This window comes from Thunnus maccoyii, chromosome 6 (assembly GCF_910596095.1).
Source record: "Thunnus maccoyii chromosome 6, fThuMac1.1, whole genome shotgun sequence".
NCBI lineage: Eukaryota > Metazoa > Chordata > Actinopteri > Scombriformes > Scombridae > Thunnus > Thunnus maccoyii.
In genome coordinates, this window is record NC_056538.1 from 3,642,501 (window position 1) to 3,665,153 (window position 22,653).

At 39.3% G+C, this 22,653-nt stretch overlaps 1 protein-coding gene and 1 long non-coding RNA gene across 7 annotated transcripts in view; one reads left to right on the forward strand and one right to left on the reverse strand.

The window, feature by feature from the left end:
• The window catches only part of tpst1 (tyrosylprotein sulfotransferase 1), a 35,063-nt gene extending 14,586 nt beyond the window's left edge, over window positions 1-20,477 (forward strand). Inside the window, exons 2-5 of one of the 5 annotated variants that reach the window (XM_042413459.1) lie at window positions 2,591-2,789; window positions 18,216-18,266; window positions 18,863-18,931; window positions 19,948-20,477. In XM_042413459.1, the coding sequence (XP_042269393.1) occupies window positions 2,591-2,789; window positions 18,216-18,266; window positions 18,863-18,898 (286 nt within the window). In that variant the 3' untranslated portion in view covers window positions 18,899-18,931; window positions 19,948-20,477. Of the gene's footprint in view, window positions 1-2,590; window positions 2,790-8,639; window positions 9,201-18,215; window positions 18,267-18,862; window positions 18,932-19,947 lie in introns of those variants that run through there. The other 4 variants (XM_042413458.1, XM_042413460.1, XM_042413461.1 and 1 more) reach the window with 4 other exon arrangements.
• Window positions 9,736-22,186, reverse strand: LOC121898414. 2 transcript variants are annotated; one of them, XR_006096455.1, is made up of 4 exons: window positions 21,978-22,186; window positions 19,995-20,141; window positions 17,456-17,608; window positions 9,736-11,086 (listed from the first exon to the last, which is right to left on the reverse strand). It is a non-coding gene; the product is annotated as an uncharacterized LOC121898414 (long non-coding RNA). The 2 variants fall into 2 exon arrangements; XR_006096454.1 differs by lacking the exon at window positions 17,456-17,608 and having other exon boundaries at window positions 21,978-22,132.
• Between the last annotated feature and the right edge of the window lie 467 nt (window positions 22,187-22,653).

Consider the following 22,653-nt stretch of genomic DNA (forward strand, 5'->3'; position numbering starts at 1 on the left):
TTGCACTGTTCTTAATAATATTTACTCTTTGGCATAGTCAGTGAGATTAAACTTAATAACTGCACTGAAAGAAACTTTGTTCAGTTCACGTGCTGAGTTTGATTACTGTTTAAGAGTACGAGACAGGCTGAGCATGGATGGGAAATCATATGAAATGTGATGCATGTTGACGGCAGATTGAGTCGATACAGTGAGAGGTCATTTATTCAGCATATTTAACGGGAGCCTGCTGAGTGAGGGAGGCCAGGAAGCCATCTTTAATAGGGTCTCATGATCCAATTAAAGCCAATTAGATGCTTACAGTGAACAGAACTGAGAGACGGGCTGCTCTGTGGTGAACTAGGCCATTTGGGGACAAACTAGGCTAACAATGCTAATGCTATGAATACACTGATTGCAAACGCTAATTTAATGCAGTGAGAGGTGGTAACTCATCTGCGATCAGATCGAGGTGCGGTTTCTTAAGTAGAGGTTTAACCACAGCCATCTTAAAACTTCTGGGTACAATACCAGTAGTAGGTGATAAATTAACAATATCTAGCATTGTAGGTCTCAGAAAAGGCCAGAGGTCTTGGAAAAAATTTGCTGGTAAAAGGTCAAGTAGGCAAGTAGTTAGTTTAGATGCTGGCATAAGCTTAGTCAAAGTTTCAAGAGTCTCTAACTGTACTAATAGGGACAACTGTGACTCTTTTTTATAAATATGAATTTGGTAAGTCAGGATCTGAAGGAGTAGTTGGAGTTAAAGAACTAATTTTGTTTCTAATCTCATTAACCTCTTATGCAGAAAAAATCATGATGGGTGAGCAGCAAATAGATGGCAGCTTTTTTGTAAGTTTAGCTACAGTGTCAAAGAGAAATCTAGAATTATGTTAATTAATATTGACTAAGCGAGAGAAATTTGCTGCTTTCACAGCAGATAAAGCACGCTTGTATTTCAATAAACACTCATGCCAAGATAGTTAAAAAAACTTCCAATTTGGATTTTCACCATTTATGTTCCGGTCTCCTGTAGGCCTGCTTAAGTCTCCTCTCCTCTACTTCTTTAATTGCCTAGTTCTGGCAGTAAGAGGTGCAAATGAATCCAGGAGACTAGAGAAGGCCATATTTAAGTCAAGAGTGAAATTATCAACAGAGCCTGTCTCTGCAGTGAAAGGAGCCAAGACTTCAGGCAACTGCTGACCAAATGCATTTATATTAGATGTACCAGTGTGGCGAGTGGTTAATTCATCTGTGCCAACATTAACAGGACAGGCCAATGATGCTTCAATTTTAATGAGAAAATGATCTGACACAGCACACGTGGCTGGAGAGACAGTTAGATCAGAAACAACTATCCCTTTAGATAAAATCAAATCAAGGGTGTTGTCAATGCAATGAGTCGACTTCAGAACAAACTGAGTGAACTCAAAAGTATCAACGCGTGCCAGAAGGCTGAATATTGAGGTCACCAAGAATTAGAATATCATTGGAATGAGTAACAAGATCTGAGATAAATTCTTCAAATTCTTCTAAGAATTTTGAATAAGGGCCAGGTGGCTGATAGAGTATCACAATGTGGAATGAACATTTAGACTTATAATAAGAAGAGCCTCAAATGAGTTGAATTTAGTGTCAAGCTTGGTGGTTAAATTGAAGCTACATGGGCATAAGTATAGTCATGTGTAGAAGCTTCATTCAAGGGAAGGAAAACTTTTGGTTTAAACCATGTTTCACATAATCCAATCATACCAAAACTATTTTCAAGAATCAGATCATTTGTTAGGCTTTGGTAAAGAGTGATCTGATATTTATAAAACCAAATTTAAGTGTCTTGTTGCAGTGATCAGTAGTAGGCAGAACTGTAGAGCTACCACTAGATGAAATAATAAATGTAATTAGACACCTTCTATTATTAGTTGACAGTTTTGAAGGCCTGCACTTGGGACGGTGTGTGGTCACACTGTTGATTACATAAGATGTTTGGTTCTGTAGATTATTAGGTGCTTTGCTGCACATTTCACCTCCACCAGTGGTAGGGATGATTATTAGATTATTGTGATTCACAAAGAAAGAGAGCTCGTGAGCAATACAGCGGGGAAGGGAGACGGTCTCAATGTTTTAAACTCAGCTATCAGTCTGATAATCTATGCTGTGAGAAATTTCCTGGCTAGACACATTAACGAAACCAGTTGACTCCACATCCACACTAGCCTTAAACCTAGCAGGCTCTCCAATCACCTGTGACCTGAAAAGTCCCTAGTGTCAAACTAAACGTTGACACCTGTCTATATTTAATTTTAGACTAGTGTTATTAGGTAATTATAGTTGTCATTTAATTAATGCACTTTACAAAAGACTTAAACCCACGTGATGTACAGTGGAACATTATGTAAAATGCATCCCAGTTAATGAACCATTGCCACATAACAAGATATACCCAGTTGGTGCTACATTGACCCACTTGGGATTAGAACGTGGAGTCTACACTTAGTTATGGAGCTGCCAGGCCATTAGAGTCTCCACATCCTGCTGTTTCATCTGTCTTGGCATGACCAAGTGACTTTCTACTTCAGACCACAACTGAAACCAACATTTTTCATTGTCTTGTCAGGGTGGAGAGGTCCACAGACCAGGTCATCAAGCCCGTCAATGTGGAGGCCTTGTCTAAGTGGGTGGGGAAGATTCCAGCTGACGTGGTGAGGGACATGGCCGTCGTGGCCCCCATGTTGTCCAGACTTGGCTACGACCCCCATGCCAATCCCCCCAACTATGGCCGGCCTGACCCCAAGGTCCTGGACAACACCAGACGGGTGAGTACTGACCAGATGGTGTACAGACCAGAACATTTTCCTGCGTATGAGCGCCATTTTATTGTGAAAGTCACTGCCTTAAAGGTACCCTGTGGAGTATCTTTTTGTTTAGTTTAGTTTAAGCTACATGACAAACAGTAGAGCATCAGCAATGAAGCGTTGCAACTTTAGTTCAGTTTTACCATACGAAGAAAGAATGACTCATCAAAATGCCCTTCATTTAAAACTCACAATCACTGCCACCAAAAGGCCAGTTACTTTGCTGTAAATTATTTTTTGTAATGGCTTAAACATTGGATGCTGTGCATTCCATCATCAGGAGACATTGCACTTTTCATGATTTTTTTGACAATAAGGCAAATCTAGAATAATACCACCTTTTAAGAAATGTGAAGACCAACCAACAATGTGTTTGTTCTTCACTCTTTCCATACCTTGTCTGTAGCTCACAACCCCAAGCCCTTTGGTTCCTACTGAAGATGTAAATCTTTAAAATATAAAATTTCATCTGGCACTGTAGTTGTAAGCAAATGTTGCTCAAACACACAACTATTTTCAGTGGATGCTTAATCCACATTTGCACTGCATTCACTTGGCAGATGCTTTTGTCTGACATACTTCAGTGCCTTGCTCAAGGGCACTTTGACATGTGGACAGGAGGAGGAGCTGGTGATCCAACCACCACCCTCTCGATGAATGTCCGACATGCTCTTAAAAGCACATGAACTTCTTTGTGTGTGTGCATGAGCGTTCTGCTCTTTGCCTCAGCAGTGATATCCTTGTCAGACGTCAAAGCCTCCTCATATCTTGGGAAGGCACTAGCTATTTTTGGAGCAGAATATGTTTTATTAAATCCTTTTCCTCAAGCTGAGCTATCAGGTGACATGCTCTGCAGCTCCGCTCTTTGGGTTGCATACAGTATGTCTGAGCTAGAGGACTTAACTCTGTTTTATTTTTATCTCTCAAGGTCTGTAGAGGCCGAGCTCTCAAGGTCCTCCTGGTGTTTAAATGCCCAATTTGTTGAAATGGGCAGTGAAAAAAGTGCTGACATCAATAAGTCATGATGGCACTAATTTTGAGACCTTAATATATTACTGTAAAACATGATCTTACCACTGGTAACAGGATGACTTCACCTTGTTCTCTGTCACATTAAACATTAGCTGAGGATCTAGGAAAAGAGCAGCTGTAGTTTCCATCAGCATTGAAATTCCCTCCTGTGGTAGTTTGATGGTAAATTTTAAGCTGTCCATCGCTGGAATACAGAAACAATGTTTTATTATAGCATTGTTGATATGAAATAAAGGTTGAAAAATGTTGAAGTGTCCTTTAAGTGTTGTTTGGTGTGTAATTCCAGCTGTGATAAAGTCTGGAGAATGTCTGTCCAATGGCTGTTAGCGTATATTTTCCAAGCTTGACCTCTCCCCTGTTGGACTGCTGTCCAAACATTTCTGGCTGATTTGTTGCTCCCGAGCACAAAGCCCGGTGGAGGCTGTTATAGCAGCAGATAAATGAACATGTCTTTGAAGTCAACCCCAGGTGTCCACATACTTTTGGCCATATAGTGTATAACAATTCATGATTTCATCTTTGATACCTGAAAACTGAAACACTGTTAGTGTCAAACTATGACTAGATAAAGAAGATGGAACAGAGTCTTTTAAAGCTCATATTAGGGTGGGGCGATATGTCAAAATTTTCTTACCCTCAGCCCAACAAACGGCAATTGCTGATATATTCGCCAGTGGGTGCGGTGCACACAGTTGGGGGGGACGTCGGGTAGCCGGACATTTCTCCGTTCTCGGTTTAGGAGTGGCTGAGATTGTCAGTAAAATGAGAATAGCTGGTCCACCTTAAAGGTAAGTCCACCTCAAGGTCAGGTTAGGCTAACTCATTGTTGCTAACTTCGAGGCTAACTCCCTTCATCTTAATCAGAAGTATAAGACTGCAGTAAGTTTGGTAAAATTGCCCCAAAAAAACCAACCAGCAATCGACTCAGCCAATTGCCAATATATTCGTCCAGTTTCCCAAGACTAGCTCACACACGCACACACACACACACACACACACACACACACACACACACACACACACACACACACGTAGTATGATGAAGAAAACAAAGTACTATAGCAGTAATGAGTAGGTCTGTGTTCTTGTTAAAGCTAGTATTACTCTGTCTCAACTGACTGTCATCAGCGGTGTTTGTTTGTGTGTTTAGTTGTGTGTGTGTGTGTGTCTGTGTGTCTGTGTGTGTGTGTGTGTGTGTGTGTGTGTGTGGGTCTGGGTATAGCCTGTATTATCATGCAACAATAATGTTTCAGCAGGGCATCAACAGCATTTCCTGCTTATTGTCATTCCAGCAGGAAGTGTCTGCTTGCTCACATAAAGCAGTGACTACAACACAACAGCCAAGGGTGAGAATCTGCACACTCAGTGAAACCTAAATATCCAAGGCAGAGTGTTAACTGGGGGGGGGGGGGTATAGCAGAATACAAGCATTTGAATGGCTTACAGTATAAAAGAGCATCAGCTGTACCAGAATGGATTTTAAAATAGGTGTGTAGGAATCTGGTGTGTTTATATAGTTTTACAATGATTCGGATGATGTGAGTTTGACTTTAAGATGTCCTCAACATGATATATATATATTAGATGTTGCTCAGTGTGTTATGTGGTTAGATTTTCTGTCTGTGGAAAAGTTGAGACCCATTCCAATAGTGCTTGGTGGGTTTGTCTTTAACCTAGTTTGGTGTATTAGCCAATAAACTTTTCTTGAGAGTTTCGGATTGCTTTTCCATTTGTTTGAGGGGAACCAAAAAGGGGGAATGAGGACGCAAAAAAAGAATGAGTTTGATGCAATTCGTCATCTTGTCAAGAACTTTATGACTGGTATGGAAAACATTCAGTGTAAGATGTGAGAGGAGAGGGAATTTTTTGGGGGGTGGAGGGGGTGGAAAAATGTGTCTGACCACAAACAAATGGAAACTACAGACAAGGTGGCAGAGTAACAAAATACCTCTCTCCATGCTCTTCATGAGATTTCAACTCCTAAGTGGAAGTAACTTGTTCTCATAACTGACAGAGTTTTCATTCATACAGACCATTTTAAGACACTGCAGTGTCATTATATCTTCATTATAACTTCCTCTCAACAACAGGACTTAGTATACTATATTCAGTATTCATTGATGTTCATTACAGTACACTTGCACTATTGGTGCGTCCTATTTCTGATGCATTCCAGGAGTTGCAGTATTTTATAAGGAGTAATTTGCTTTTTGGTGATGTTCTTTCTACTTCATGTTTTCCTTACTTTAGTTTATTACTTGCAACAGTTGAATTTAGTGAAAATGACGATGATACCAAAACCTGATGTTTGCCATTGATATTTTGGGTAACTGAAACACACTAAAAATGCATTGATTAAAGGGGTTTAAATTTTTGAGTAAAATTTTTAGCTAAAAAAACTGCTTAAGCAGCAACAACAAAGTTCAAAGCTGTGTAGAGATATTTGTCAAAAGGCCCACTTTCTAGCTTTTACTGGAGCTTTTTAACTGCGTCTCATAGTTGTCCTCAGCAAGTAACTGGACCTTGAGTTACTGTTGTAGTACATGAGTACTGTTTCTACTGATTGTAGACTTAATAGTACTAATCTTTCATTTTAGGAAATATGCCCATTTGCCATCAAATCCAGAATCTCATAATAAGAGGGATATCTGTTAAATTTCTGTGCATCCGGTACAGAAATGAAAAGTGAAAACATACTTTTTACAGAATTGTGTTTGCTAGCAGGCTAACAGAAGAGTAATGACATTGCTTAGTCCTTGCAACCCCACTACAAAGGTACGATCACATTACACTTCCATCATGCAAAAATTTGCTCAGTTTCCTATTCACTTCAATCGAAGCATGTACGATTGATAAATTCGACCATCAGGTTCCTGTTTCTCTGCAATCTTAAGCCAGTTCAGAGTTCACCTTTGGTCAACTTTGACCATGTGGGTGTCTCGTTGACCAATAGAAACACTGATGCACTGTGTTTGGAAGTCATCATTCTAGCATGTTTGATCACCCTGTTTAGTAAAATATTACACTGCCAGATTACAAACTGCCGCACTGCTTTCAAGGATTGTTTACAGTTTTTATCCTTCTGCTCAATATTTATTTGTTACCTGTGTCTGAACTGTCACATTGTATCCTTTTTTTGGGCTGAGTTTGGGGAAATTTCAATGTGAGTGTACCTTGAGGCGAGGACTTTTGTCATAGTGCATGCGGTCACTGCGGCCAGCTGCTGTTAATCAATAGCTCCACTGTTTATGAGCTAACTACTGACACCACAATGTCTCATTGTAAGATTTTTATTTCTAGAAAGATGAGAACTCTACTTTATTAGTTGACCGACGCGTTTCGGCTTGTGGCCTTCATCGGGGTCATCAAGATTTTTATTTCTACACATTATAAAGTGTCTATATATTCTATGTAACCAGTTTTCTATCAAGGCTGCCATACGTCAGTCTGCAGGTCAGATATTGAACCATTCATGTTATCACCGTGTTGTGCTTGTTCATGCTTTTCAGATGTGCCTGCAGTCCTGTTTACATATTTTGGATGCAGTAAATATTTACGTCTGTGTGTACTCTTTCTTCCTCCTCCTCCACTCTGTGAAACAGTTAACATCAGTCTCCTTACAATAGACCTTACGTGTCTTGTTGACAGCAAGTGCGTGTCGAAGCTCATTTGTTCAGATTTATGCTGTGTACATCTGCAGGTTATTAGTGTGGTTCGCCTGCATCAAACCCAGCTGCGGGGCTTATATTATTGTTTGCTTGCCTTCTCTTCCCTCCTGGACTGGAGCTCTGCATACAGAGGAGGATCTCTTACCAGGCAGGTCCAAAGTGAACAAAAAGTTTCACACAGGGCCCTATGGTCAGTTTGCTTATACAGGTTAGAATCCTAAAGGACAACATTCCCAGAGTTTTGTAATCTTGTTGTGTAGCTTTGAGTGATGAATACTGTCAAGTTTCGAAAGATGGCACATAGGGCTCTATCAGCTCTTTTCTACATACTTATTATTCTTTCATCAGATAATTCCTCATATAAAGCTGCAATATCTTTTCAGCTACCTGAAACAACACTGACATTATTACATTATAATGTTATTTTATTTTGACAGTTTTTGTATGTCTGCTTGTGTCAAGAAACTACAATAAAGTTAGTCTTTGTAACTTTAACAACAGGATAATGGTAATGTAAAGACACAGGTATGAATCTGGTTGTTTTCTTCTGTCAGTGTCCCTGTCTGAGTGTCCTGGGAAATGGTACATAACTGGCAGACTCAGTTATGAAAAAAGATGAAGATGTTTTCTTAACAATTTACCGATTTGACCATTCTCATCGATTTATAGTACTCCATCAGCTTAGCCCTCTTTCCCTTTCTGTTTTCTAACTATTTCTTTGTACTTGGTTGTTACAGTTCATTTGTTCCTCCAATAATCAAGAAGTAACATAACAAGTTTTGTTTATGGTCTTTTAATCCTACATTACCAAATTACTCAACCTCAGTGTGTTGTTTGGAGGAAGATTGAACTTTGGTGAGATGTCAAGTATTCAGAGAATATAGTAAGCAGGGAAAACAGTTTGTAATCTTGAAATGTAGATTCGAGGCCACACTCCATTAGAATGGTAGCACCCTCCAAATTCTGTGTTGCACTGCATAAGACATCTGGCAAGCAGCCCTCAACTAAACCATTGTATGATGAAGCCACATGTGGAAATGCTCTCTCTGCTGTCTTGAATTTTCACCCAGCCCCATCCAAATATTTACTCTCTGTCTCATCTCTTCCTCAGCCCTGATTCCACCACATAATATGCAGCCTGGATCGAGCTGCTCAGCGGTGAAATAGTTTGGAAGCAGCCATTGAGCAGAATGTTTGTATTGTGGAGACAGAGAGAACGCTGTGGATGATTAAGGAAGCTTGACCTGTTGAGAGCAGCCTTATCTCAGTCGGGCTTTGTTGTTTCTTACTGTGAGTGAACAGCCATCTGGATTAAAGGTAATCCCTCTAAGCAGTGTCAGCCCTGTGGTCAAAGCAATTAACAGAGTCGATGCATATCTCCCAAAACCTCCGTGTTCATATTGATTTAACCCAACAAGTTTCCAGGGATTTATTTATAGACATGCAGAGGTGAATTACAAGCTTGGACCTTGTTAGGAAAAGTTGTATGTTTTTGTTAATTTTAGTGTTTCAACTACCCTTGTTACATGCTGCATATGAAGGCTGTTGATTGAAGGCCTTGGGTTTCAGGTTGGTTTTGCCATTATGTTTCATAAAGCTACAGAAAATATCTACCTGCAATCTCTCTGACCAATACTGCAATTTAGATTGTAAATAAATCCTATAAATCAGATCTATATTTGTGGTGTACATAGTAATAAACAATATTGTTATTTTACCAAGCAGTACTACAAACATACCTTGTTTCTACATTATTAGAATCAGGTAAAAATATTGCTGTTGCTTGTTGTTGTCGTCCTACCAGGGTTCTTTTTTAAGAAAAGTCAACTTCTAAGTAAAATGGCCTTATTTTCTAGAGAACTGACCAATTTAACCCACATTTATGAAGATTTTACATCAGTGGTAAACTTAACATTACTAGATAATAGGGGTGTAACTGTACACAGAATTCATGGTTTGGTATGATTTCGGAACAGCAGAAAAAAAGAAAGGAAGAAAATAATATTTCAGTCCTTTTATTTTGAAAAATATAAACATCCAACAATGGCTCATTGGCCAAAACTATTAACATTACTGAAACAGTTTAGTTGTGCTGCAGTGGAGAGAAAAAAAAAAAAGTGTTTCCTGCAAGGAGCCAGGACACCTGCTGACATTCTGAACGGCTTCACTCAAAGGTGACAGTCACAGAGAGGGGAGAGGGACAGGGAGACGCAATATTGTTTATTAAACACAGGGATAACAGCGCATATTTTAATAATAATGACAGCAGCAACACTACATGAGCATGGGTAACCATGATAACCAGGCTACTTTAGCTAAGCTGGCTGGCATACATCCATGAACATGCTACAGCAAAGATGCTTTATAACAAAAGATGATGCATTACAAGCTGTGCCAATCATATGAAATGGTATACACTTCCTGTCTCCTAAGTGGGCGTGGTTTACTTCTGTGACTATGGGTTGAAAGAATCTGCAATAATCTGTGCTCACGTTCACTCCTCTCTTTGGAGTGAATAGACTCAGGACTTGCCGCTGATCCCATGTGACACTGATAGAAGAAGTGACTGTTAAGTGTGCTGACTCTGGCTACAGCGAAATGATGCACTGCCAAAACGTTCCGGAGTAAACATCGGAGTAAGTGGATTATTAAACTATTTTGACAGTAATTGTTTGGATCACAGAGCAGATCAAACATCCTGTACCGAACGGTTCATGAATACACGTACCATTACACCCCTACTAAACAATATTAATATGGTTATATATATATACACCAGTGTATGTAATCCAACTGACAGTAATTACAATGATTTTGCTATAGCTGAGTAAATATGCATGTAACAGTTCACACTATTATGTAAGTTAGAATTAAAACTGCAACGTTTGTGATATGAAATAAATGCAGTCGGTCTTTGTGCATTAAATATATAAACAATTGTTCTGTCCTAGCTACAGGCTAGAGCCTGATTTAGGTTTTGTCTGTTTTCAAATGTAAATAATTAAACTTCTCTCTTTTACATTTTCTCTATCAGACTGCGCCAATAGTATACGTCCACAGATGTCATGTGTTGCAAGTAGATATGTTAATGTCCGGTAGTAAGAGGGAAAGGGACAGACTACCCAATATGTTGAATTAGCCCAGCAAGCTAAAAGCCACTGACTAATGACATGAAGCAAACATACAGCCGCCTCTGGTCTTGGGTTGGGTTCAGGTCTCAAATTAGTCAGTACCAGTCAGGTTCATTGTGGTCGGCTCTTACAGATGTGGGCACAGGTCTCAGTTTTAGATCACAGGTCTGAGGCTAATAAAATAACAGAAGAAGAAATTGCATGTACACTCAACTGAACTGGAACATCCTCATACATCTTGCATTGACATCTACATTAATGACTGTTAAACTGACAACACCTTGGACCTCTGCTCTTAGTCTAGGCTTCATCTCTGACTGTTGGTCGGTAGAGGTTGTTTCCAGCTCGCTGTAAATGAGGCTCGTCAGGCCTGGCTCTTGAAGCCGCAATCAATAGCTTTTAAGTGGCTTTGCAGTTGTTCTGATCCCTGGTGAGAAATGGATATTGGGATCAATAAGTTCTCAGTTTCTCCACAGTAACATTAATAAGATGAGTTAGTGGAGAGATGAGAAACAAAGGTCTGTAGAGTTCCTTGTGTTGTGCTTTGGGTCTGTGGCTGGACCTTTTCCTTCCTATTGATGCAAGGACAGTTAATGATGTGCCAGCTAATCATATCATATTGATCCAGGGCCATCATCAGTGCTCGGCCATCATGGCACTCTTTGGCTCTTCAGAGACCTCAAGAACCAAAGAGTCATATTCATGAAACCATCAGCTAGACAAACATGGAAAGAAGAGGCTAAAGTGGCTAAAAGATTTATTAATGAAGACCTCACATGAAGTGTTTAATGATGGACGCATCTTACTCTTTTAGATCAGATCACGACTTCAGCTGTGTTTGTATTCCCAAGATCCACTCAGGAGTGAAGAATATTCTCCTTTTAATCTACAATTCCAGATATTTTACTCATGACTTTCTGATGTATCTTGTAGCATGTTGCTGAACTTACCAAGGCCAGTAGTTGCACAGACGAGGTTGCAGTGCACACAAAACAAAGTACTTTTGGATTTGTTTTGCATCATCAAACCAGGCGGAATCAACTTTCCAAAACAGACAATCTATCACACCCACTTTACACAAGGATTACTATAGGGATCCTTTTTTTCCACTTTACTTCATCCCATTTATTAACATGTTTTTCTACAAAACCTTCTGTACTTAGCAAAATAAGTCAAAGTTCTGATGTTAATTGTTGTCTAAAAACAAGCAGCCACACAAGATTTTTAATTTAAATCAGATACTACAGTGTATGATCAAAGAATAAGTAAAGTTTGATACCCTAGACCTGATTTGAGGTGTGTGTGTGTGTGTGTGTGTGTGTGTGTGTGTGTGTGTGTGTGTGTGTGTGTGTGTGTGTGAAAAATCTGCCACAAGGAGATTAGGAGCTGGAAATCATTTTAGTGTCATGTGAGGTTTCCTTTCCTCTCAAAAAATCTACACGTCGATGTTTTCAATAGGTACAACGTGATGACTTTATCATCAAATTTATATTGAATCTGAGATGATGAGTTTTGTTTTTTTTTAAGTGTGGCACCACCCTGATACTGTAACCCTGCTTCTACACAAACAGCAGAGCACAGATACACACCCAGTCTGCTGAACAGTTTCAGTGTGTAGTTGTTACAAAAGCGTCTTGTTTGAGGTAACAAATATCGCTGGAAAGTTTCCACCCTGAGATGTTAGAAGTAAACAGGTGTGCAGCTGAAACATTCTCCCCTGCCGGTCGTGGCTCGACATCGGCAGCTTTTCAAACACACTGGGCTGTTAACCACATTTAACCCCCCGGGACCAGGGCTAAGTCAGAGGGAGCTCCAGCCATAATACTGAGGCTAAACCAATGCAGCGGTTTAGTTTGGCACCACCACACCGGACTGACCTGCTGCTTGTACCAGCAGGCACCTTGGCTGACCCCACTGTGCAGGTCCCTCCCCATCTGGGCCCTGCCTGGCTCTGCTGAGGCATGCTGTGGCAGGTTTCCAGGGTCCCTGCTCACCTACAGAGGATTCTTGTGAATGTTTGATCCTTATACTTAAGTGGCTAGAGTTGGGGTTAGGATTGGAATATTGTTTGTGTTTGTTGCGGCCAAAATGCCTGATTTTATTGTGGGTTTTCTGGAAAAAATGTGATGCAGTTTGGAGTCATATGTCTTTCAAGGAGTATTATGAAGGAGACATGAAGGGCTATAAATGCAATGGGGAAAAAAACAAGTTAAAGTCCTGAGTGGATGCCAAAAAATGTGACCTGTTTAGTAGTGCTAAGAAAATTAGTCAATTAATCTAAAAGTAGATTAACAGAAAATTTGTTGACCATAGATTCGACACTGATCAATCATTTAAGATTCACTGGTTCCAGCTTCCCCAATATAAAGATGTGCTGATTCCCTTGTTTTATTATAATTTTTAATCTTTTTTTTTTTTTTTTTGACAAACCAAGCAATTTGAAAACATTTTGATGGACAATTTTCACTGTTTTCTGAAATTTTAGACTACTTGAATTTTTTTTTTTTTTTTTTAAATTGAGTTTTCAAAAGGTATTTTCTTCTTCCAGAGCTTTAGACTGGATCTTACTGTAGTTTACTGAGTACATTTTAGTAGAGTTTAGCTGATTGACAGTATTGACAGTATTAAAATGTTGTTTAATGTTGCTCACCACGGCCAGTTCCTAAAAACTACTTAATAAAATTAAACATTTTTCACAATGAAAGATAAGACAACACACACCTTCAAGAGCTGAACGTTTATAATTCAAGAATCAAATAATCTACGCATATAGAAATATGAAAATAATAATTACAAAGAAAACAATGAGCTAAATTGTACAAAATGTACCTTAAAATACCAAAGATTTGATGTTCAACAGCCAAATAGCCTCAGGGAATGTATTTATTTTAAAACAGCGCTATCAGTAACTCCAGAGAGCATTTCCTCAAAGAGAGGAGCTGCTGGTGAGAATCATCTCTAACTGTGATCAGAGCCTTTTGGTGAAGCCGGACTTTATAAATTGAGTGGGAGGGTCAATTATTTTAGATGAATTCTTGATTATTTTATCAGATGTATTTGTTTCTGCAGTAGTCAGACAACTGAACCAAACTGTGACTGAGAACATTAGCACACTTTCTACAATAGATGTGTAAAACTTCCTCAAGAAATTATAATCTCTGATCAGGCAAATTTAATTACTTTCCCATTTAAGGTCAGCAGAGATTATAGTGCCAAGAAATACTAACACTTTACTTATATGATGAAGGTATAGGCAGACATAAGGATATTAGTATATAGTATAAGTATTTATAAATGTACAGTATTTGCCAACAAGTATAAGTGAAGACAGATTTGATATTTTTACAGCTGTGTTTTACTATGTTGTTATTCATTATCTGTTTATACACCAACTTCCACTTGTGGGTGCCCACAGGAAGAGTTATAGTTGTTGACAAATACATAAATAAAAACTCATATCTGCTTATAACTACACTATAGTGTTTTATAAACCATTTAACTGTTTATATACTGCTTATAAGTTGTAAATGCCAAACTTAAAGTGTTACCCAATAAATTTGAACTCTTCTAGAGTCAGAGCATCAAGCTCAACATGTCATTGTATCAGTAATTAAAAAAATAAAATGCATGCAGTTATAGTAGACCAGAAGTGCTGACTTCCTGTGGTTTTAACTAGAAACCAAATCACTAATTCAAGGAAATAGTCTAATGAGCAGCAATATGCCACTTGGAGATGCCTTCACGTTATTTTAAAAGAGGCCAGTTGGCTGTTTAACTTTGGGAAAATGAGAGGAAGGCAGCGTTTCTGTCAGTCAGCTGATTGGTAGTCAGAGGTCCCTGTCATCAAGCAGAGCTGTATTTTTCCTGTCTCAGTAGACAAGGCTGTAAATCTTCCACCATATGAATATTTCTCCTCTCATGAGCATTTCAACAGATCCTTCAGAGGTAGTAGACCTTGAGGCCAGAGTCTGCTGGACAAAGGCTGGCTTCATGTTACTGCAGTGATCCCATCATGTTAGGAATGCATCTCTCCCTTCCTCTCTGTGTGTCTTCTCAGGACAGATTGATCTGTAGCATGCAAAGCAGGCAGCAGAACCTCTTTTGTACATTTCCTAATTATTACCCTGAGCGTGTGACCTAGTGTACGACCAGAAAGCATTTGCTCCACTTCTTCTGTGTGCTGTGCTGTTTAGTGTGAGCAGAAGGTTTGGACAAGCTCAGAGCAGTCTGGCCCAGAGCCTCTGTATGCAGAGGAAAGCTGCAAAATGGCACCCAGGAGGAAATCAGAAACATGCGCTCGCCTCTCTGTCTCTGGTGTTGGAAATAAGTTCAGATTACGTTCAGTTTCTGGCCCTGCGTCGACTTCAGGCAAACACGCAAGCATGCATGAAGGCACGCGGGGGGGCTGGGGGGGGGGACGGACTTTTGGCCATCTCCTCCCTGTGGAGGTCCAGCACACGTTTAAATGAAAGATTCTCATTGATTACCTCATAAAAGTAAGTTTTGTCTATTAGTGGTATTATGGGAACCGTTTCTGCACACAAAAGAATGAAATGAAACATTCAAAGCTGGACTGTGTAACTTAGAGTTGAAAATAATAATTACATTGAACTTTCTGTATTTTCATTTTACCTTTGACCCTCTTTTTCTCAGTAGTAAGAAACATTAAGAAACCACAAAACTAAACCCGTTTTCTGACTGTAAATCTATTTGATATAGTGAATGTCTTCTGTTGGCATGTGTTTTATAAAAGCCTGCGGTGGCTTCTTTACCTCAAGCTAGATACCGTAACAAGATAGACATCTCATCAAGATAGTGAAGTGTTGAGGGAGAAGAGAGAGACGACATGCACTTCATACTGGAAGCTTCCATGGACTTGTTTAGTCTATTTAGTTCCATGAAAAGCTTAGGAGGAGGTTTCTGCAGAAACCTGCGTCATCACTATGACACAGAGTTCATTCCAGATTATATCAGATAGTGCATACAGTAGGTTTTGTATCATCTCAGTGAACCGAAGTACACTGTAATGCCAGGATGAATAAATTAGCAGGTCAGAGATGGTCATGTCCTTCTGTATTTAGCAGTCAAATTTCAAATTCGCTTCATTGGCAAAGACATCCACCCCCCCTTAGTTACTGTTGCTACGACTGTCAATTGACATTATAATAAAAAAATAGTCAAATAGCCAAACGACTGCAACTATTTTGATAATCAATTAATCATTTTGGGTAATTCTTTTTTAACAAAAAATGCCAAAATTCTCTGGTTCCATTTCTTAAATGTGAATATTTTCTGGTTTTGTTAGTCTGTGATTGTTTAGAGAATTTCGTCGTAATGACCATTAAACAATAGAGATCGGAGCTGAAGTATCAAAATTTAACAGAATTGATTTTCTTGTACAAGAAGGAGCGTTTCGCAATGCAACACACAGTATGAGGTTAAGAAGAAAAAGGCTCCCAGTGGAGCGCTTGTAACAGAGTTTTATACACCTTAAGTGGGTGTTACAGTTCTTTTCTTAATCTATCAAATACAGACGTATAGATAACGTCATGTCTGCTTTCAGTTCTATCCAGGATCCATCCTCCCCAACTGACCCCCAGATGACATGTCTCACCCTGTCTCCAACGAATTTTAATTCCTACATTTTCCTCTTTACAAATATAATGCTGAACTTTCTTTAACCTTAGCTGATGAGTCTGCTGATGTTGCAGTACAAGACAGGAACAATTCATCATAATCTACATAAAATAGTAACACACATACACTGTGTAATCATAGTCATTATAACAGTGATGGTAAACCGAATGAGGACATTTTAGGTTGCACCTTGGGCTGCAGCGATTGATATTTTTCACCATTTTCTGAAATTTTACAGACCAAACAACTAATCGCTTAACCCAGAAAATAATGTACAGATTAATCAATAATGAAAATAATTGTTTGTTGCAGCCTTAGATAACAGTGGCAGATTTACCATCAAAAATGTAGTCATTTTTGGAACAATGGGTCCTTGATGTCAGACAGAAGTAGACAAAAGCACTGTTTTGCTGCAATATTAACCCTGTTCAGATGCTTACTATAAAGACCACAGCAATTTACAGGTTAGATGTATGTTCAGTTGTTAGTATGTTCCACTTCTAACAAGAGAAAAGACTTTGAGGATGAGGAGTTTGGGGTTGCTTGAGTATTTAAGAGCAGGGCAGAGCTGCTAACGTTAGCCTAGCATATAGTCACATCTCAGCTACCTCACAGTGAATGTGTCAGTGCTGAACGCAGCTTTTTCTAATGTAACATGTGACCCCACAAAATTCTGTAGTTAGCCGATGATGAGCTCTTTGGCCTTGGTATTAATGCAGGTTACTACTGTCGAAAATAAGCTAGTCAGCCAGGTATGCTAATGATTACAGTTAAATACAATCTATTTCTCACAATTCATTTGTTTTAGATTTTTGGAAAGGGACCAAAAAGCAACAACAACAACAACAAAAAGTCAGAAACCTTGCTCTATGCTCTGCCTACATAGCCTACATTATACTTCATTACTGCACCACATATTATACTCAAATGAAAGATAAACCAATTATAGCAAACTAATCATTAAGAAAGGAATATATATGATAGGATGAGATATGCAGTGGAAAATGTAATGTAGTAGTAATGATGAGAACCATAGAAGAGATTTTTTTTAGATTGTGTAGTAGCTCAACAGTTAACATTTTCTGTCTCACTGCTGCCCCCTGATGTATAACTCATCTCAACACAACACTGCTGCTGTTTCCTGTCTCTATCTGTTTACTTCCTCTGATATTCAGCTTCTCTCCATCAGCTCGATGCACAACCTTTCCTCCACATTCTTCTTTATCTCTGGCTAACAGAAGCACTCTGTGCTGCACAACTGTTGTCCTTCAGCATGAGGGAGTTTGACTTCCTGTGTAGATATTGTAGGGGTCTGTGGAAATAAAAGGCATGCTAATCATAACATCGAGGGATCCAGGAGCCCGCAAGAGAGGGAAAGCTTCTTTTCCTGGAAAGACACTTCCAACACACATGAGTACATTTTCTCCCTGCTCAGTGGACACCTGGGTATGTCCTATAGGATATTGACCCTCGCTCCCCCTCCCCTCCACTCTCTTTGATGGGACTTTTTTTTTTTCCCCCTCTCAGTCATTCACTCAGTCAGCCTCCTGCTGGCTCTCTGTCAGCAGTCCACCCCCACTCCCTATGTCTCTTTTCACCTCTCAGTCTGGTGCCCCACCCCTCAGGGAAACCATATGACACCAGGAGCCTGAGTGTGAAATTCCTGGCATGCGTCCAGCAACCTCTCTACGTTCACCTCGCACGATGTGGCGTCACAACATCAGACCCACACTGAGGTGGATTTCATCTGTCAGCTCAGCTTGGATTTATTGTGAAATAGTGATAATCATCTTATTTTATATCTGGATATAAAATGCTGCCCTAATCTCATTTATCAGGTTGCTACAGGTCCTTTCTCTCATTCTTTCTCTCAAGTTGTGGAGCTCTAAACCTCTAAACCTGGTCCTTTGTTTTTCCAGGTCTTTAAAGGTGAATTTCAGCTACCAGATTTCCTAAAAGAACAATCACAGGTACAGTAACATTTCTGCCTGTTGTTGAGCTTTTTCTTTTCTTCAAATTCAGCCTTTTTCTAGTGTCTGAGTTAAACCATGTGCAGCTCAGTGGAAGGTCACATTACAGATTTCCATCTGCTCAGTTACTCATCTCTTCTTGATTTTCTTGCCATCTAACGCAGCCTGTTGTTGTTTTTTGGTCTTAGTTCATGATTGTGTTCTTGTTTTTTTGGTCTTTAGTGGTTATTTTGTTTAGTCTCGTGGTTTTGTCTTGTCCTGTCTTTCGATTTAAGAGCCTGATGTTGGCTAAAGAGCACTTCTGCCCTCTTCTGGTACTTCCAAAAACTGCACTCACTTTCTGCATTCTGTAGAAACACACTCCATTATCATGTTCGAGCTTCCGTAGAGTGTCTGCTTTTTATTTGCTAATAACACCTTTTTTTATCAGCACAGTCAGCCTCTTTGTTCATCGAATAAAGTGGGAACAAATACTATTTACAAGTCAGTGAGTCAGCTGACTGTGAGCATCTTCTTGGTGATTAAAGTTGCATATTATGGTGTTCCTCGGCCTGTCATCCTGAGAGCAGATACTGTAACCTCTGATCTCCCTACAGATCCAGAAGTCTGCAGAGAAACCCCACCCCAGTTAGGAGAAGCAGGAGTGCCATCACCACAACACACAGGTACAAACATTCAGATTCACACATGAGCAGCATGCAGGGAACATACTGCAAGTTTAGGCAACAGCTCATGAAAAAGTTTGTAAAAGGTGTGAATAATAATGAGATAGTCATTACATCTTTTCTCCATGCAGTGAAAAGTCTTATTGTCTATGATGTTTCATGGATTTATGAGGGGCTCAATTCAGAAACAAAAAAAAACAAAACAAAAAACTAAAAGACTATTTTCCTGCTGTTGCTCTTTCCGTAAAGTCACAGTCACAGTGGAATATAATAAAGTACAAAAGAACAAAGAATGCTTCTCATCTGAGTCTTGAATCACATGTTCTGTCCAATTTCATGTTAATGACCACCTTGCTGTTCATTCTCTCTGGTGTAATCATTCTGAGTCCTGGCAGTGACATTATGCTCACTGGTGCAGCAACTTTATACTGTCACTGTCAAAAACCACAAGATTAGAGCCAAATCAATGCTGGATTTTTGAAGCTGATACTGATATGTTAAAAAGAAAACTAATACTGTATTATTTATTGGCTGATATTCATTTTTAATATAAACACATAAATGTTTTTGCAGAGGATCCCTAAAATTTGCTTGGTACAGAATTGTGACTGATGTGCTGATTTTATAGTTTTACAGGCCTCTCTGTGAGTTTAAATGACTTAAACACATATTTGACGTGTCTGCACTGACATTTGCTATTACAGATATATATGCTGATGATAAGCTAATATTGGTTGATATATTGGCCCGGCTAAGTCATTGATCAGGCTCTTATATAAGGATTAGTTTTCTGACAAACCCAGCCAGTTCAGTGGCTTTTCATTGGTCATGTAATTCCAAGGATGTATTCCAGACTGCTAAAATTTAATTAAATTTTCTTTGAAAGCGAAAGAATATTGACATTTTGAGTCACTTGATAAGATTATAGCTGAATGTTCAAACTTGTTAGTGGAAGCCAGATTTAAAACTTAAATTAATCAAACACTTTGTTTTGATGTTATATCCTCTCTTTTCAGCACAGGACTCGGTGCAGTGGAACAGAAAATCATGGACATCGTCTTACCCATTTCACCGTCTGTGTTGGGCCTCGGCACATTTCAAAGGTCACATGACTGCAGTTGGACAGTGACCTCACTAGTGTCAACGCATCCCCCCCCGTGGGCTGCCACCACTCCTCATCTACGGAGAACTCTTGGCCTTCGATGTTGTACTGTACAAGAAAAAAAAAAAAAAAAAAAAAAAAAAAAAGGTTCTCACAACCACAGAATGTCTGCTGATTGTTATTTTTTGTGTCACATCATGCTCATCGATTTTTAGAAATTATTTCTGGCTATTTAGGAAAAAAACCCCTCTGTGATTCTGTTGTAAGAAACTGCAGTGAACTGAAATCGCAACAAGTATTTATGAATGGAAAATTAGCTTTTGGAAGATGCAATACCTATTTTAATGTTTAATTTTTTTTTCATGACTTTGTATTGTGCTATGTCATGGGTACTGATCAGTTTTAAGTATCAACCGTGATAAACAATGCTTTTTTAAAAACCTTGTTGCGAGTGTGTTGATTTTTGTCTTTTTTTTTTTAAGGATAAAATGTCACCAGTCATTCAAATATAAGCAAGGATCGAGAGGACAGTGAAGGGAAACATGAATGAAATTAAAATTAAATACATTTAGCCTAATATAATGTAATTTAATATTCAAGTCCATAACATGTCATGATCCTCTGGTGTGGTAAGTAAATTTGGATCTTGTTTAGTAATGATAAGCTGTTCTGCAAGAGAAGTCTGGATTATCAACAATGCAGAGTTTCACTGTGCATCAATATGTTTTATGGATTTTGATAAATTGCACATTTGTTTAGGAATCTGCACCACTAAAGTACATCAACTAAGACGGCCCTATGTCATTTCCTGATGTTGTGGCAGTGTGTTTTAGAGGAGCACTGTGTTTTAAAACCCCTTTTGTGCTCACTTGGTGAATATCTGTAAAAGAAAGCTGTGTTTGAGCAGGCTAGTTGATTTCTGGGTGTCTGATAAAGTAGCAACCATGTGTGTTCTGCTGTGCACTCACTCAACTTCAGTTTCATGCCGTCATTTACATGAGCAGTTTTGCATTAGACTGCTTTAGGTGAGTTTGGTTTACTAGTAAATCCATGTTCAGTCATTACGACAGCAGACCTTTTCTAACAGTGTCCCAGTAGGTTTACTGAAGCATAATGAAACATAACCCCATTCGGACTGGATTTACTTCCCTAGGGGAGGCAGGGTGATTTTAACACAGATGGAAACATGCTAACAACAATATACTATGTAGACCTGTTTGGTAACCAATATGACCCCCCAAAAAAGAGAAAATACAAGCATCAAGACAGCAGGACCCTATGAAAGCTCATCAACAGGTAGGTGCTGCTGTTTTGTTGTTAGCCCGGCTTTTAGCTGATAGTCCTTCACATTTTGGCTAACTGACGCGATTATAAGTGCCAAATTAACAAATCAGTAGCTCCTGTTTGCAGTGTAACATGGATGTACAGACAACTATCACTGGATTACTGTGATACTGAAGAAAACTTAATAATGTGATGATTCTCAGGCAGGTTCTGAAGTCTCTTTTTCCATAATTTGTAAGCGCGTTTATGGAGGTTTATTGGACATCGGCGATAATGATATCTTCTGGTAGTGTAAGTCACACTGAATGATATCAGTTAATGTTTGATGTCTGTGTTCAGATTTGACTGAACTAACCATACTATAAAAAATATGGACGTAGTCACAGTGACGTCACCCGTTGGTTTGCGAACTACCGTTTTGAGGCCTTGATTATAGCGATTTGACCATCGCCATCTTGGATTTGGCCGTCACCATGTTTGAATTTTGGAGCCAGAAGTGACCATATTTGGACGAGAGGGTTGCGGTGACCATAGCGCTAGCTGCTAGCTTGGTTAGCACGGTGCATTTACAATCCATGGTTAACAATGTTAATGCTAATGCTAATGCTAATTTTCGCTAGCGAAACACAGTAAAAAACCGTTAAAACAAAATGTACTCACCGGAAAAAGTGATCATACGACTCATTGATGGTTCTTTTATTACAGCAAAACGCTGAACGAGACTGTTTTTAGGCGACCACAATGTTACAATTAACTTTAGCAACGAACTGACAACACACTGAAATAGCAGTAGCCACGCCTATACGCGATGGTTACGTTACGTAAGCAACGTTGTCAATCACAACGTAGCCACGCCCTAAAGCATATGCTGTTTTATCGTCTATTTCGCTCTAAACGGGGCCATAATTTACAAAATTAACATCATGCTGTATTGAAGAAGACTTGAAATTAGCAATTGACACCATAAACTCACTAGGAAACGGTTTACTGAGGTAATAAATCAAGAGAGAAGTAGGGTCATTTTCTCATAGACTTCCATACAATCGGACTTCTTTTTGCGGCCAGTGGAGTCGCCCCCTGATGGCCATTAGATAGAATGCAGGTTTTTGGCACTTCCGCATTGGCTCCACTTTTCAGCCCCGGAGGTTGCCGCTTGAGTTATAATTAAAGAGCTGTTATAACTCCGAGAGGGATTTTTGACTCTCCTTCACCTCACACAGCAGCTGTGTTTGCCTCACCTTCAGCTCTCCGGCGCCCCCTTGTGGAGGCTGTGGGGCCTCATTTATACACCGTTGCGTACGCACAAAACGGGGTTTGAAAGATATGTACGTCACTT